Genomic DNA, 14,110 nt, shown 5'->3' with positions numbered 1-14,110 from the left:
GGAGCCTGGTGAAGGGCGGCGAATACGGGACGGGGTGGTGATGATAATAAGGGGGGAGGCAGCCGACTCGTCACACAGTGTATAATGGGGAGGCAGCCGACTCGTCACACAGTGTATAATGGAGCAACAGCTACAAAATCTCCACAGAGTATATCCAGAACTTTGACAATGTTATCATTCAGCAGTGGTTTCAATCTGTAAACACAACCCTAAGAAGCAAAACCGAAATGTATTAATTATGTTTCTCAGCATTGTCTTTATTGTATTGTATTCTGGCAATAATATAAGAATACTGTGAGTTCATTGTGAGATATTTTTTAATTAAATATTATATTCATATAATGTATATTATAACAGAACTGTTTTTACATTAATATGAATCATATACGATCAAATACACTAACATTATAACATATAAACACTTACTGCATTAGAAACTATCAGCAGTGTCTCACCATCAGGGGAAAAGCATACAGTCGAGGCTGCCTCATCCAAAGCCCAAGTCTGCACTATTTCCAATTTGTTTCCTTTAATGTGTATGTTTCGTATAATGCCTTCCTGTAATAGGTTTGGAAATTCTCTTGAATTTGGGATTATGTCTCACTTGAAAACAGATTAATGTGTAGTTTCAGGGCTCATATTAGTGTGATGATAAATACAATTTCTTACCATTCCTGCAGCAAAAACATTACAGTCTTGTAGTACTAAGCTCTGGAAGCTGCCTTCCTGCATGGATGTTTTACTGTCATCTGTGATGTAAAATTACAACAAATGCAATTAAAATAAACTCTCAAGAAGACAAGGAACTAACGTTAGTCTCTGAAATGTATCAAGTATGAGTTTACCTGTGGGATTTAAATCAGTATGAGGTTTATATAGGACAGAGACAAGTAAAGTGTCAGGATTCACACAAAGCAGGAAACCTTCCTTGGAACCAACATATAGATCAGAAGAAGTTGACCAGCAGATGGCACTTGGATACAGTTTTGGTTTTATTTGTTTCAAAGGCTGTTGGGACAGAAAAAATTATATTATGCTGTGACTCTAACAAAAAATAAAGTGTTATGTAAATCTTTTGATTAAGACGTTGAATACAACATCTGTACTTTTATTTTGTTCATAAAATATTGTCAAAAAAATCACTGATAAAAGCTTAAAAATAAAAATATTCATGAGAACTACTGGTATGTAAGAAAACATTCTACTGGAGAAATAACCCATACCACAAAATCGTCAGCTCTGTCTCCACTCAGCCCAGCGATTGCTGAAATGGGCATCTGAGGATCTAAGTGTGCCAACTCCCTACTGAGCATACCAGACAGGTTTGTTTCACACTCAATAACTGAACCATCGGCGGCAGGGAGATCGACAGGACTGCCAAGAAAACATAAAGAAAGCATAATGGGTAAAATAAACACTGTCTGTGCATTAATCCTAATGTTGGTTTATGAAATCCATGTATAAATAACAGTGACATCTGCTGGAGAGACACTCAACCTAGGCTTCATCAAATGATAGTTGTCACATCTTTCAACATTCCAGATAGTAAGGGACCTCACATTTACAGCACCAATTTGACACCAGTTCATGGGGTTAAAAACCAATGCTGTGATGTCCTCTTCCAAAAGTGGATGGTTACAAAGGAGAATGCCGCTCTCCCAGTTCCTAAATAGTGGATATTAAAATATTATATTAAAAAAGGCAAACTATAAATAATTGCTGTAGCAAACATCAGACTAATATAAAACATGCATTTTACCATAAAGAAATGGTGTGATCAGGCATGAAGGAAGCACAGACTAAATAAGGGTCAGTGTCACACAGTGCCAAAGCTGTATAGTCCAGTTTAGTTGTGCCTAAAAACATGAAAAGAGCACTAAAAGTGTAACTTTTATACATTTATAAAAGTTTGTGTGCACTAAAACAGTTTAAGAGCAACTACAATCAGCCATAGTGGCTTGTTGTTCAAGGAAAATGACTGACCTTTCAGTTCACACATCTGCTCAAGCTCTGGATAGTTGTAGACAAAGATGGAAGGATTGAGTTTGAGGTCACAGAAGGCAAGACACCGGAGATGCCCACTGGCTGTAAAGGCCCCAATATCAGAACCAGGACTCTGCAGAGTCTTCCTCGATTTAGTTTCCATATTGAGGAAAACAGTGAAGTTCCCGCACGTGTAGCATGTTGTTTTCTTGTTGACAAATCTAAATGTGCCATTGTTGAATCCTTGCACCCACCTTTCACATAGTTATAAAAATAAAAGTAACGTTAGCATTATTTACTATTTACTTTCTACGCATTGAATACATGATTTGATCATGTTTTATTTGTATTTATACAGTTTGTGTTTTTAAGTTGATTTTCTCTACCAGATTTTGAGATTAGTACGTTTAAAATGTATTTACTTTATAACACCCGCAGTTTTCTGCTCAATGCTAGGTAGCTAGCTATGATAATGATGCAAAATTGTTTTTGTTTTCCAGACAGGATAACTGTACAGGCTCCAAATTAATAATCTGCTATGGAAACAATGTTAAAGATTGTCCAAGTTTTCTTAAAGAAATGATTCGCAACTCACCGAACTTCCAAGTTTCCCAGCACATCCATTTCAATCCGTCAGCTCACCCTCTGAGCGTGCGTTTCCATAGCAACATTTCGTACACATAAACATATATATTACCAAATAAATTTTATTGCTTCTATACTCTTTGATATTACACACATATTGTTTGTAATAATTTTATGTTTTAATAGTTTTTTAATTAATGTCATAAGGTAGTTTCAAAGATTAGATGAGAACGTTTTATAAATATCTTTACAAACGCGACGAATAAAATAATAATAATAATAATTATTATTATTATTATTATTATTATTAATTGGCTAGTAGTTAGGTTGTTCAATTTAACGACTTGTCTGTGTCATTTTATCCCAGCAGGAAAGCTGTAACGTATCCCATTGGTGACTTTTATTTTGAAAGTGTGTTTGAGGCGGATTTTGAAAGGGAAATCACTCTCGGATTCACAAAGCGTTTCAGTGGGAACCTTCAAACCTGCAATGTTGGGCACGGCGTCGTGAGTAATAAAGTAATGTCTTGCAAAAGCGAAAGGACAGCATTGACCATCAATTAATTGAATGATCGGTAAATGCCTGCTGCGGCTACTATTATCCCCTCGTATATGTCGTTTAACTTTACCGAAGGTTGTTTTGCTACAAGGTTTGCTTGCATTTCAAATAATTAACGTTAGCTTAGTTAGCCAGCCGCGGGCGTTGGTTAGCTTAAATTCAGTCTTGTGAGCGCTGTGATGGCTAGATCACGTGAATGACTGTAAGGGTTGTTGAATCGTGTGTACCGACACATTACGCTCATTCATATCAGTAGTATATCATATCATGCCATATACAGTAGTACGTGCGAGTAGTTCAGCACTTTGAGGAAGTAGCTAGCCTAAATAGCTATGACAGGGAATGGAGAGGCTGTGTTATAAAAAGCCACTGAGTTCCCTATCTAGACAGCACCATCTGCATTCGAACAAAAAGCTGCGCTTGTGCTCTTGCTGTCTTTATAGGGAGCGTCCTAGGTGTTGAAACAGGGCCAGACTGCAATATCTGGTCACTGACAGCCTTATGATTAACACTCGTTTCCCTAAAATAGCTAAAGGGGGTCATGCAGCTCTTACATGTACGATGTTGCCATAAGAATGTATTTGTATATATTTGTATTGTACATTTGCATTTGGCAACATTACTTCCGTGTGTGGTGGGCTGTGGGTGGGTCTAATGGACTTTGAAAACCTGTTATCTCCGTTTGCTGTGCAGCTCTCCAGAGATTATTTATGTGTGTGTGGGATCCGTTGAGGGAGGTTATGCAGCACAGGCTGATCTGATTACATGTTTGCAATCAGGGCCCTTGCTTGTGTTCTAAGCTGATATTTTGTCACCTAAACTGAGTGTTTTTTTTGTTTTGTTTTTTCTAAGGATCAGCTCAACTTTCACTTCTGCAAACTTCTCTCTGCAGGTGACTGCTGGCTAAATGATAATGGCACATGTTGGGGCAGTAGTCGCAGCAATGGCCAGTGTGATGGCCATTCTGCTTCATTCTTCCATACACAAGATTGAGGAAGGACATTTAGCTGTGTATTACAGGTGAGTGTAAGGAAGTTGCATTGAAAATATGCACAGGACCTATGTTGTTTATGTTAATAATTAACAAAATGCCTGTATTTTAGGTGTAGGTTGGTGGAAAGGCTAGATCAGTTAACATTGTATTTTTCCAGCTTTTCATTTAAGGCATAGTTGATCCAACAAAGAAAACTGTCTTTTGTTTTCTATAGAACATAAAAGAATATATTTTGAGAAAAAGATTAAAGAGAAACTTTTTTTTTTTGTCAATATAATGTATGTCAGTGGTCACCAATACCATCTGATTATCAACATTCTATATTTTCCTTGGTGTTCCAAAGAACAATGAGAGTCATTGAAAGTCGCAGGTTTGAAATGACATGAGGTTAAGTAAATGATGCCAGAATTTTCATTTTTGGGTCAACTATCTCTTTAGGTATTTTCACAGCTTCTTTATAGTAATGTAATATAGTATAGTTCAACAAAAGTTAAATTGATGCCATATTTATAATGGACCTAATTACTTTGCTTCCTAATCCTGGTTCATGTTTTTTCCCATTTGTTTTCAGAGGAGGAGCTTTGCTGACAGGTCCTAATGGCCCGGGTTACCATATAATGCTGCCTTTCATCACTTCTTATAGATCAGTGCAGGTACAAATGTTATGTATTTACAGTTGGCTCAATAAAAATGAATTCTTGTTTTATTACAGCTGTACATATTGTATATCATTTATTGTGATTTTTCTATGACATTTAAAACATTTGCATTTATGCATTTAGCAAAAGTTTTTATTAGAAGGCTAGAAAAGAATCCAAGCTAGAATTTAGTTGAAGATGCTGATTTTTTTTCTTTTCATGTTTATAGACAACTCTGCAAACAGATGAAATAAAAAATGTGCCTTGTGGAACCAGGTAATCCTTTGTGTTGTTGTTATTCCATCAAGTATGTCCTGAAAAACTACTTAAAATGGATCATTTTTGATCATCATTAAATTGCACTGGATGTTTTCTGGGGCTCCTGAATGAAAATAATAATTTCTTCTAATGTCTTCCACAGTGGGGGTGTCATGATATATTTTGACAGGATTGAGGTGGTCAACATGCTGGTTCCATCAGCAGGTAAGAGCCTTAAAGGGATAGTTCACCCAAAAATAAAGGTTCTGTCACCATTTACTCACCCTCAAGCCTTCTTCAAACCTGTATGACTGACCGTCTTCAGTGGAAGGAAAAATTAAATGTTAGGCTTTTTGACAAACAAGGTCACGCTTTTGTTCTCTTCCTCCACAGTGGTGGACATAGTGAAGAACTACACCGCAGATTATGACAAGACGCTAATCTTCAACAAAATTCATCATGAGTTAAACCAGTTCTGCAGTGTGCACACACTACAGGAAGTCTACATAGAACTGTTCGGTAAGTCACTGATATATCAAACACTTTATTCAGCCAAGTATACTATGAACTTTCAGTTGTTTATAAGAGTGCTGCAGTTTCTGCTGTGTCATTAGTTTTGTCTTTGGTTCCTTCTCACTGCAAGAACATTTGTCATGGACTTGCATTTGTGTCGTTTTTGTTTGACAGACATAATTGATGAGAATTTAAAGACTGCACTGCAGAAGGACTTGAATTCTATGGCTCCTGGCCTCACAATTCAGGTATGGTTTTTATCTCTATGGTTTTGACTCTGTGGTTTCAGTTTTGTCTTGAGCAGAATTACATGATTCTGTGATATTTTGCAGGCTGTGCGAGTCACCAAACCTAAAATTCCTGAGGCAATCAGAAGAAACTATGAGCTAATGTGAGTTAATATATTATTCTGTACCATGTTTTTTATTTTTTTCATTTAAATTCTATTTTTTTTTCCTTGAGCAGTTTTAAGCACTTTTTACTCTTGTTGATTTTTAAAAGGTATGTGTTGACATTTTATAAACTTTTGAAATAAGTCTTTTATTCTCGCCAAGACTGCGTTTATTAAACAAAAATACAGTAGAAACAGAAATACTGTGAAGTTTTTATTACAATTTAAATGAACTATTTTCTGTGTTAATATATTTTAAAATGTAATTTATTCCTATGATGATAAAGCTGAATTTTCAGCATCATTACTCCAGTGTCACATGATCCTTCAGTGACACTGACACAGCATATTAGAAATCTTTCTAATATGCTGATTTGCTGCTAAAGAAACTTTCTATTTCTATTGATATACGGCCAACTATGGTGACCCATACTCAGAATTCGTGCTCTGCATTTAACCCATCCAAAATGCACACACACAGCAGTGAACACACACACACACCGTGAACACACACCCGGAGCAGTGGGCAGCCATTTATGCTGCGGTGCCCGGGGAGCAGTTGGGGGTTCGGTGCCTTGCTCTGCCGGCCCGAGACTCGAACCCACAACCTCTGGATTACGAGTCCGACTCTCTAACCATTAGGCCACGACTTTCCCATTATTAACAATTTTAGATTTTGCTGAAAAATAGAAAGTTCTGAAGAACAGGATTTATTTGAAATAATCTTTTGTAACATTATAAATTGTCCATGGATGCATCTTATCAATGGTTTTAATCAAAATTTCCCTCGCTTTCATCATCTGCAGGGAAGCGGAGAAAACCAGGTTGCTCATCACCGTTCAGACACAGAAAGTGGTGGAGAAGGAGGCTGAAACTGAGAGAAAGAAGGCCATCATAGGTGAGTCTAAACTTCCAAATATAATGCTGATCATGTATAGAGTCATGGTTTGTCCTCGTTCATCTTATGTGTTGCTCTTATTGCAGAGGCTCAGAAAATGGCTCAGGTGGCAGAGATTCACTTCCAACAAAAAGTGATGGAGAAGGAAACAGAGAAAAAGATCTCTGAAATTGAAGGTCTGGTTTATCTACTGAGAATTTTCATAGTACGTGCCATACAGGGTGTGTTGCTCATTAGACACATTTATTTGATTGTAACAGATGCTGCTTTCCTGGCAAGAGAGAGGGCAAGAGCAGATGCTGAATTTTACACTGCTGCAAAATTTGCAGAAGCCAACAGGGTAAAAAAAAAAAAAACACTTTTTTTTTAATTTTCACATTTGTGTGTAAATCCTAATGTATTTTTTTTTTTTTTAACAATTTAATATTAGGAAAATATGAAATATTGGTGTAAGACTGAATACTCAACATTCAATGCTTTATTGCTGTAACTTTTTTAGAGAAATTTAAAAAATTATATTTGGTGCATTTAAAAAATGTTAAAACTACAGGTTTAAAGGAATTGTTCACTCAAGAATGAAATTTGGTTGAAAATGTACTCTGCCTCCGGCCATCTAAGATTTAGATGAGTTTGTTTCTTCATCAGAACAGATTTGGAGAAATTTAGTATTACATCACCAGCTCATCATTGCAGTGAATGGGTGCCGTCAGAATGAGAGTCCAAATAGCTGATATAAACATCACAATAATCCATCCACACCACTCCAGTTCATCAGTTAATGTCTTATGAAGTGAAAAGCTGTGTGTTAGTTATAAATAAATTCATCATTAAGATTTTTTTAACTTCAAACTGTTGCTTCTAGATAAAATAATGCTAAATTTCTTAATCTGTATCAATGAAAACCTACATCTTGGATGGTTTTTATATGAAGTACATTTTAAGCAATATTTTTATTTTTGGCTGAACTATTCCTAAATCACAGACTGGTTTAACGGGATAGTTCACATTCAGTTGCTGGTCCCCATTGATTTGCATAGTGCCCCCCCCCCCCATACTATGAAGTCAAATGGGACCAGCAACTGAAGGTAAACTATCCCTTTAACAGTAAGTTTGTTCACTTTTAGTGCATATCTGTACAATCTAATATGTACAAAAACACATAATAAAGTAGATTTTGTGTAAAATATTTTTACACTTTTCAGCTTAACCAAAGCTCAAATATACTGTGGGAAGCTCTAGCTGTTGTCATAGTGGTACTAGTGTCCACTCTGAACACATGAAGGCACATTGACACATTTCTTCAGCAGAGATGATTCCACACAGGATGTGTTTCATGTCATTTATTACACCACTGTCTCCCTCCTCCACAGCTGAAGCTGACACCAGAGTATCTGGAACTGATGAAATATCAGGCCATAGCCGCGAACAGCAAGATCTACTTTGGTCAAGACATCCCAAACATGTTTGTAGACAACAGTGCCTCCCGTCCGACCGCGGGCCAGGGTGCGGCAGAGCAGCTGGAGGCCTTGACTATGAAAGAGAGTCTTAAGAAAGCGTCCAAGCCCAAAACTGCAGAAGGCCACTGAGGGGTCTGAGAGCTGTCCACCCCCCCTCTTCCTCTGCTCTCTCTCTCTCTCTCCCCCCCCTCTCTCTTTCTCTCTTTCTCTCTCTCTCTCTCTTTCTCTTTCTCTTTCTTGTGGGGCATGGGTGCTTGTGAGGCATGCTGACATGGATACTTTTCACTCTTTTTCTGCAGTGGGGTTGTGTGCTTGGCTAACTGTGCTGTGAGTCAGTCAGCTGAGGAGACTGACACACAGAGCCTGTGGTTTTCCAGCAGTCACTTGTGGACAAAAAAGGAATGTCCAGGAACTGTGAATATTGCCAGGTCAAATTGATGCGATCCAAATCCCCTCCCTGACTGACATCAGCATGCTTTTTCCTCTTTTTTTGCACTCAACTTTTGCTTCTGTTTCACAAATCCATGCTAATTATTTGGCAGATGCAGATGCATCTGTGAAGTATGTGAACATTTCAAGGTTTACCTTTATGTGTTGTCTTTTACATAACTGGAATTATAAGGCATCACATTAATTGCGATCAAAGGCAATGGCCAATGCAGCTACAATCCGATAAAACTCATTTTGTAGCCAAAATTTGTCATCTATTTTTCCTTCATATGTTGTTGAAGGGATACTTCATCCTAAAGTTTAAAATTGTGTCATCATTTATACACCCTCATGTCACTCCAAACCTCTATGGCTGTCTTTCTTCTGTGGAATATATAAAAAAAGATATAAAAAAAAAAAAATGTATATTATTATTTTATCCATACAATAAATCAGTGGGATCCAGTGTTTTACCTCCCTTGGACCCCATTAACTTTCAATATATGGACAAAAACTTTTTTTGTTTGGAACAACATGAGGGTAAGTATCTGATGACAGAATTTTAATTTTTAGGTAAACCATCCCTGTAGAAAAGTCCTCATTTCCATAATCACTAACGTCATTATCACTAAAATCTTAATTTAGTCCAGCCACAACTGCAGAGATCAGTGGCTTTTACATGTGTATGTAAGAATCAGATTGTTTTAAAATCATCCCTGCTTGTTTCTTGTTGATCTTTGAGAATTTTGACACCTGAATACTTTGGTGTGAATTTAATTTAATATAATAGTGGGTTTGGTATAGTGTTGTGCAGTGTGTTAGTTTGTTGGTGCCCTGTGCCTGTTTTTGAATTGTTGGTTCTTAGAGGGTGTCATACTGAACATGGGTATGTGGCTTTCATAAAGTTTCATAAGATGTTAAAGTGTTGATCCGGGGCTCCAGCCTTTGAAAAGCTTTGAGATGGACGGCTAAAGGATTCTATATAGTTGAGTCTGTTTCTTTATGACTGAAAATGCCTTTATGATTTTAATCAAACTTGCTTGTCTTGTTATTACTGGAAGGAGTTTATTTCATAGGGAATTCAATAAAAATAAGGGCTGCTGTATTATTAGGCACTATTGTTTTTTTTTTGATGGGTGAATGCATTAATGATCATACGTTCTAACAACATATTATTGCATGCTGGGAGCCAGATGATGATTTTCTGAAGCCTCAAAAACTTCATCAGAATATAACCACTAGGGGAGGCTGGTGTTCTTTAAGAATCAAACTAGACCTACGTGACTCAAAATCATCTAAATCAAAAATAATAACAATGCATTCAATCAAACAAATCTTTGAATAGTGTCTACTAGTACTATCTCTCAGGAAAAGAGACTTGACCTGGATTTTTTTTTATTTTATTGTACCCTACATCAAACATAAGTTGTAAGGTCAGATATAAGGTCATGTTGTCTGTGTAAATCTGTCACACAGCACATAGTCTTACATCCTCTACATAATTTTCCATTAAAGAGACAAACATTAATTTAATGCAGTTAGTCTGGCTTCTCCCATTCCCCCTTAAAATGTACTTTTTGTTTTCCTTCAGGGTGCAAGTTTAATTGTCTCAAAATCTTTGAAGCAATTCTCAAAGATTTTTCTGTTCATATGATCCCTGTAATTTTAATGGCTGATTAAATGAGAGAGGACAGAACTTGACTGCCCTGGAATAAACCCACTCTCTGAATGTCACTTTTTTATGTCAGCATAATTTAAGCTCCTAATTTTAAAACGTTTATATGCAAAATTTATAAAATTTTGACGATGTTCAGTTCTGTGAAATAAAACCTATTTTGATACCAGGAAAATGACTGTTTTCTTGGTGTTGCAGTTGTGTGATCATACTGTTCTTGCCTTGCACATTAAGGAAGTGTACATCATGTCCTATTAAGGAAGTTTCACAAAGGTTAGTGTCATAGATTGGATCATGAATTAAGTGTGCATAGTTTAATGTGAGTCGGCTATATTTCCCGGAAATAAGAACTAGAGACTAGATCTTACGCATTTAAGAACTATATTTTCAAATCTAAAGCATAAGTGCAAAGCTTGCCACCATGATGGCTATTCAAGGTGCCACTCTTATTCTAATATTCAGATCTTCAGATGTGACTTTGGTTGCTCCTGAAATGTATGTTTATGGGATTTTCACCTGTTTTAAAAGCAGAATGATATATGATTACATGCTAAAATTTAATAGGAGATTTATTTGATGTCTAGAGTATGGAATGTGTTTAAATCTCTAACCTGATGACAAAGAGAAAAAAGGTCCATGCTGACATTAAAAAAAGAGTGTTTGTTACTCTTGTATTCAATCTTACATTGTTTTGTGAATAATCTGATAGCCAGTTATTCTCCAAAAATAACTCAACCGCTTGATGAGCAATACCGACAAGCAGTTATGACCCATATAGTCCTGTTTGCTTTACAAATAAACTCACAGTGTCTCAGTCAGTGGTGTTTGTCCAAGTCCAGGAAATGTCAAAAACTCTCATCGTAACAACAAATTAGCCTGCTTCAACTTTTTGATGCAGGACTCATGCTTACTAACAGTACATGAGTGGAAGAATGACAAAGGAAGGAAACAGTCACTTCAGGAAGTGAGCAAAAAGGTATATGTCTCCAGCTGACCTTCAAGAGAGAACAGAAGCTTGAGTTCCCCCAGGAACTCCTGAGTAAATATCAACCATTCAGATCTGGTCACCAGACTGAGTCAAACCCCAGACGCAGAGTACATTTCCTGTTCCTGACAGTGAATTTAGCATTAAGACCTGTAGATTGGATAAAAGGCACGCTGTTTCTTCAATTAATGTGTCTAATTTTGAAATGAAAATGAGTCTGTATATTTTAGTTTAAAATGTGCTTGTGTGTTCAGGGTGTACCACATATTTCCTTCCTCCACTACTCATCAATGATATATAGGAAGTGGCTCCACCAAAAAGGTGGGAGGTGAAAGAGACCAACAGTATTTTTGATTGTGGTTGATTTGGCAGGCCAACATGATTGCAAATTCCATTGCCTTATTTGATTTAAACATTGTTTACTTATGAAATGAAAATTTTTATTAACTGAACAGAACTGACTCTAAGTCATGTTAAACAAAGTTCACAGGACAGCAAGATTTTAATGACTCCCAAATGACTTACACTGGATACATCACTTACACAGTCTTACTCAGCACAGGGACGCTGGCCAACTTTTCTTTCCATAGTTCACTGAAATGAAATGAAAATAAGCCACATGTGCACTGTTAGATGAAATATCCACTAAATCCTTTTATTTATTTGTAAAACTAGGCCATCATCCTAGCAGGACACATGCCAGTAGAACCTTTGTTTTTTCTGTTTTTGTTGAGCTGATGGCAAATGTGTGACCTGCCTACAACCATTGCAGGAAGGGCAATGCCCAGGTTTTGTAGCTGTTTGGAGGGACTCTGGCATAAGTGACTGCCATGTTCCCATGACAACTATGATGAGATTTATGAATTACTAGCAGCAGCCTAAACAATTGTGTTCTGTGTTCAGTCTGGCTCATCGCCCTGCTCCGTACCCTGAAGCGCCGTGCTGCCGGAATTTACCAGGGAGTCATGGGGCAGCTTCTGTAAGGACATGATAGATGATAAGCCTGGCTTCTCTCAACCAGCTCTGATTAACACAATAATGCAGGCCAGTCTAAGGAGATTTCAACAAGCTCAAATCTGATTTTGTGACACATGACATTGTGGTTTTAACAGAATATCAGTAAGAAACTGTAGACAGCATAAGACTTGAAATAATTCTGACTGGTTATGAAATGTATTTCGCATTATATACACACACATAGTACCATTCAAAAGTCATACGTTTTTCAAGGAATTAATATTTTTCTTTAGCAAGGATGCATTAAATTTAATTAAGATGACATTTATAATGTATATCAAATTTCTATTTTATATATATGTTGTTCTTTTCAACTTTCTATTCATCAAAGAATAAAACACTTAAAAATATTAAGCAGCGCAACTGTTTCTAACACTGTTAATAATAAATGTTTCTTTAGTGCCATATCAGCATACAAAAATTATTTAATTTCTTAAAAACTTTTATTTATGAAAACTTCCACCTCAGCAAAATCAATTGTTTGTCTAAAAGCATGAGAATGCAATACAAGCCCATTGCAGTTTTGTTACAGAGGTTGTATGAGTCAGTGATTCTGAAAATAAAGTTAATATTACAGTGATTTCTGAAGGATCATAATGACTCCTGCAAATTCAGCTTTGCCATTTCTTGTCAGTTTTTACTTGTATCTAGCATTTGGCAAGTGTTAATGTGCATGCGTGTGCTTCTCTTATCTAGCCAAAGGAAGGAACAGTTATCTTACTGCTTGCACAACCCTTTACTCATACTGACTCAGTGCAGGTCTGTTTTTAAGGGGTAAGATTTGAAAGCTATGCTTTGAGGTTTGTTTCACCCCTAGGTGTGTCACAGGGTTAACATCTCTCCCTGATAACACCTGTCTGAAATCTGAGTTTATCACTCACTCCGTTTTGCACTCCAAGACTGTTCCCATGCTTGTCATCCGTTTCCTCCTGGACTAGTTCATTTCAACACTGGCACAATAATGAAACTTAAATTAGGCCATCTTCAGTCCTGCAACAGTCGTGTCTAGAATAGTAATCAGCAAAGTATTTTTCTTTATTGTATCAGCCAGGATGCATCTCATTTAGACTAACAGATATTCACTGATGGATCATGTTTCTGATGACAGCAGACAGCTTGTTTACAGATTACATAGGCGAAAAGTTCAACAGAGAACACAGATTGTGTTATGTGAACATCTGCAGTTATATACAGCAAGGATGCAAAGGAAACATCCATGCAAGTCAATCCCAAAGTAGTTTATGGAGCTCTCTCATCTTCAGCGATCTCATGAAAAAAGAAGTGACTGTATGTTGGAAAACACAATAAACATGCCAATTACCTGTTATAAAAAGACATTTTTATTTACAGAACGTTTTCTTAAATGTTTTTCATTCAGTTTGATTACCATGTGGATTTCATTGCATTACAAACTCCTCCCTCATTAATCTTCCAAGAGTCATTTATACAACATAAAAGAAAGAAAGGCTTCAGAACAGAAACAGATGTACTGGGATAGTAATCAAGGCTATCCCATACAGCTGAACTTTTTCAAACAAATATTGTTTTTTTTATTCACTGGAACTGTACCATCACATTTTTATGAATTTACTATGCAGTGTCATGCCTTGAGTTTTGTTTGTTTTTACTGTGTGCAAAACAAAACAACACTATTGTCATGACATTTTACACTTCTTTACTTGACCTGATGATCTCAACCTTCCAAATGTTGATAAATTGCCATAATGAA

The 14,110-nt window shown here is 36.6% G+C and overlaps 1 protein-coding gene and 1 pseudogene across 5 annotated transcripts in view; one reads left to right on the top strand and one right to left on the bottom strand.

Annotated features, from left to right (window-relative positions):
• LOC306884185 (cilia- and flagella-associated protein 43-like) overlaps positions 1-2,629 on the bottom strand; it is a 28,839-nt pseudogene extending 26,210 nt beyond the window's left edge. The window contains exons 1-8 of the transcript in view: positions 2,579-2,629; positions 1,984-2,237; positions 1,760-1,856; positions 1,498-1,665; positions 1,224-1,374; positions 846-1,008; positions 670-749; positions 427-558 (exon numbers count right to left, since the gene is read on the bottom strand). The product of the transcript in view is annotated as a cilia- and flagella-associated protein 43-like (transcript). The remainder of the gene's footprint in view (positions 1-426; positions 559-669; positions 750-845; positions 1,009-1,223; positions 1,375-1,497; positions 1,666-1,759; positions 1,857-1,983; positions 2,238-2,578) is intronic.
• A 354-nt stretch (positions 2,630-2,983) lies between these two features.
• Positions 2,984-9,809, top strand: LOC306884159 (erlin-1). Of its 4 annotated transcripts, none has more exons than XM_079439868.1 (12): positions 2,984-3,086; positions 4,019-4,146; positions 4,692-4,773; positions 4,988-5,034; positions 5,180-5,241; positions 5,410-5,535; positions 5,704-5,777; positions 5,862-5,920; positions 6,727-6,818; positions 6,905-6,994; positions 7,079-7,158; positions 8,189-9,809. In XM_079439868.1, the coding sequence occupies exons 2-12, from the start codon at positions 4,034-4,036 to the stop codon at positions 8,402-8,404; spliced, it is 1,041 nt and encodes a 346-aa protein (XP_079295994.1). In that variant the 5' UTR covers positions 2,984-3,086; positions 4,019-4,033; the 3' UTR covers positions 8,405-9,809. The 4 variants fall into 4 exon arrangements, with proteins under 4 accessions (XP_079295994.1, XP_079295996.1, XP_079295993.1 ...); XM_079439870.1 differs by having other exon boundaries at positions 3,032-3,074; XM_079439867.1 differs by having other exon boundaries at positions 3,037-3,142.
• Positions 9,810-14,110: the final 4,301 nt, after the last annotated feature.

Source organism: Barbus barbus (assembly GCF_936440315.1).
Source record: "Barbus barbus genome assembly, chromosome: 18".
NCBI lineage: Eukaryota > Metazoa > Chordata > Actinopteri > Cypriniformes > Cyprinidae > Barbus > Barbus barbus.
This window is presented reverse-complemented; position numbering and strand designations above follow the sequence as displayed.

Excerpts from the sequence above, each read along its gene's own strand:
- LOC306884159 (XM_079439868.1), top strand. The coding sequence starts at position 4,034 with ATGATAATGGCACATGTTGGGGCAGTAGTCGCAGCAATGGCCAGTGTG. Across the intron at positions 4,774-4,987 it reads CTTCTTATAGATCAGTGCAG|ACAACTCTGCAAACAGATGA; the intron begins GTACAAATGTTA and ends TCATGTTTATAG. Across the intron at positions 7,159-8,188 it reads AATTTGCAGAAGCCAACAGG|CTGAAGCTGACACCAGAGTA; the intron begins GTAAAAAAAAAA and ends CCTCCTCCACAG.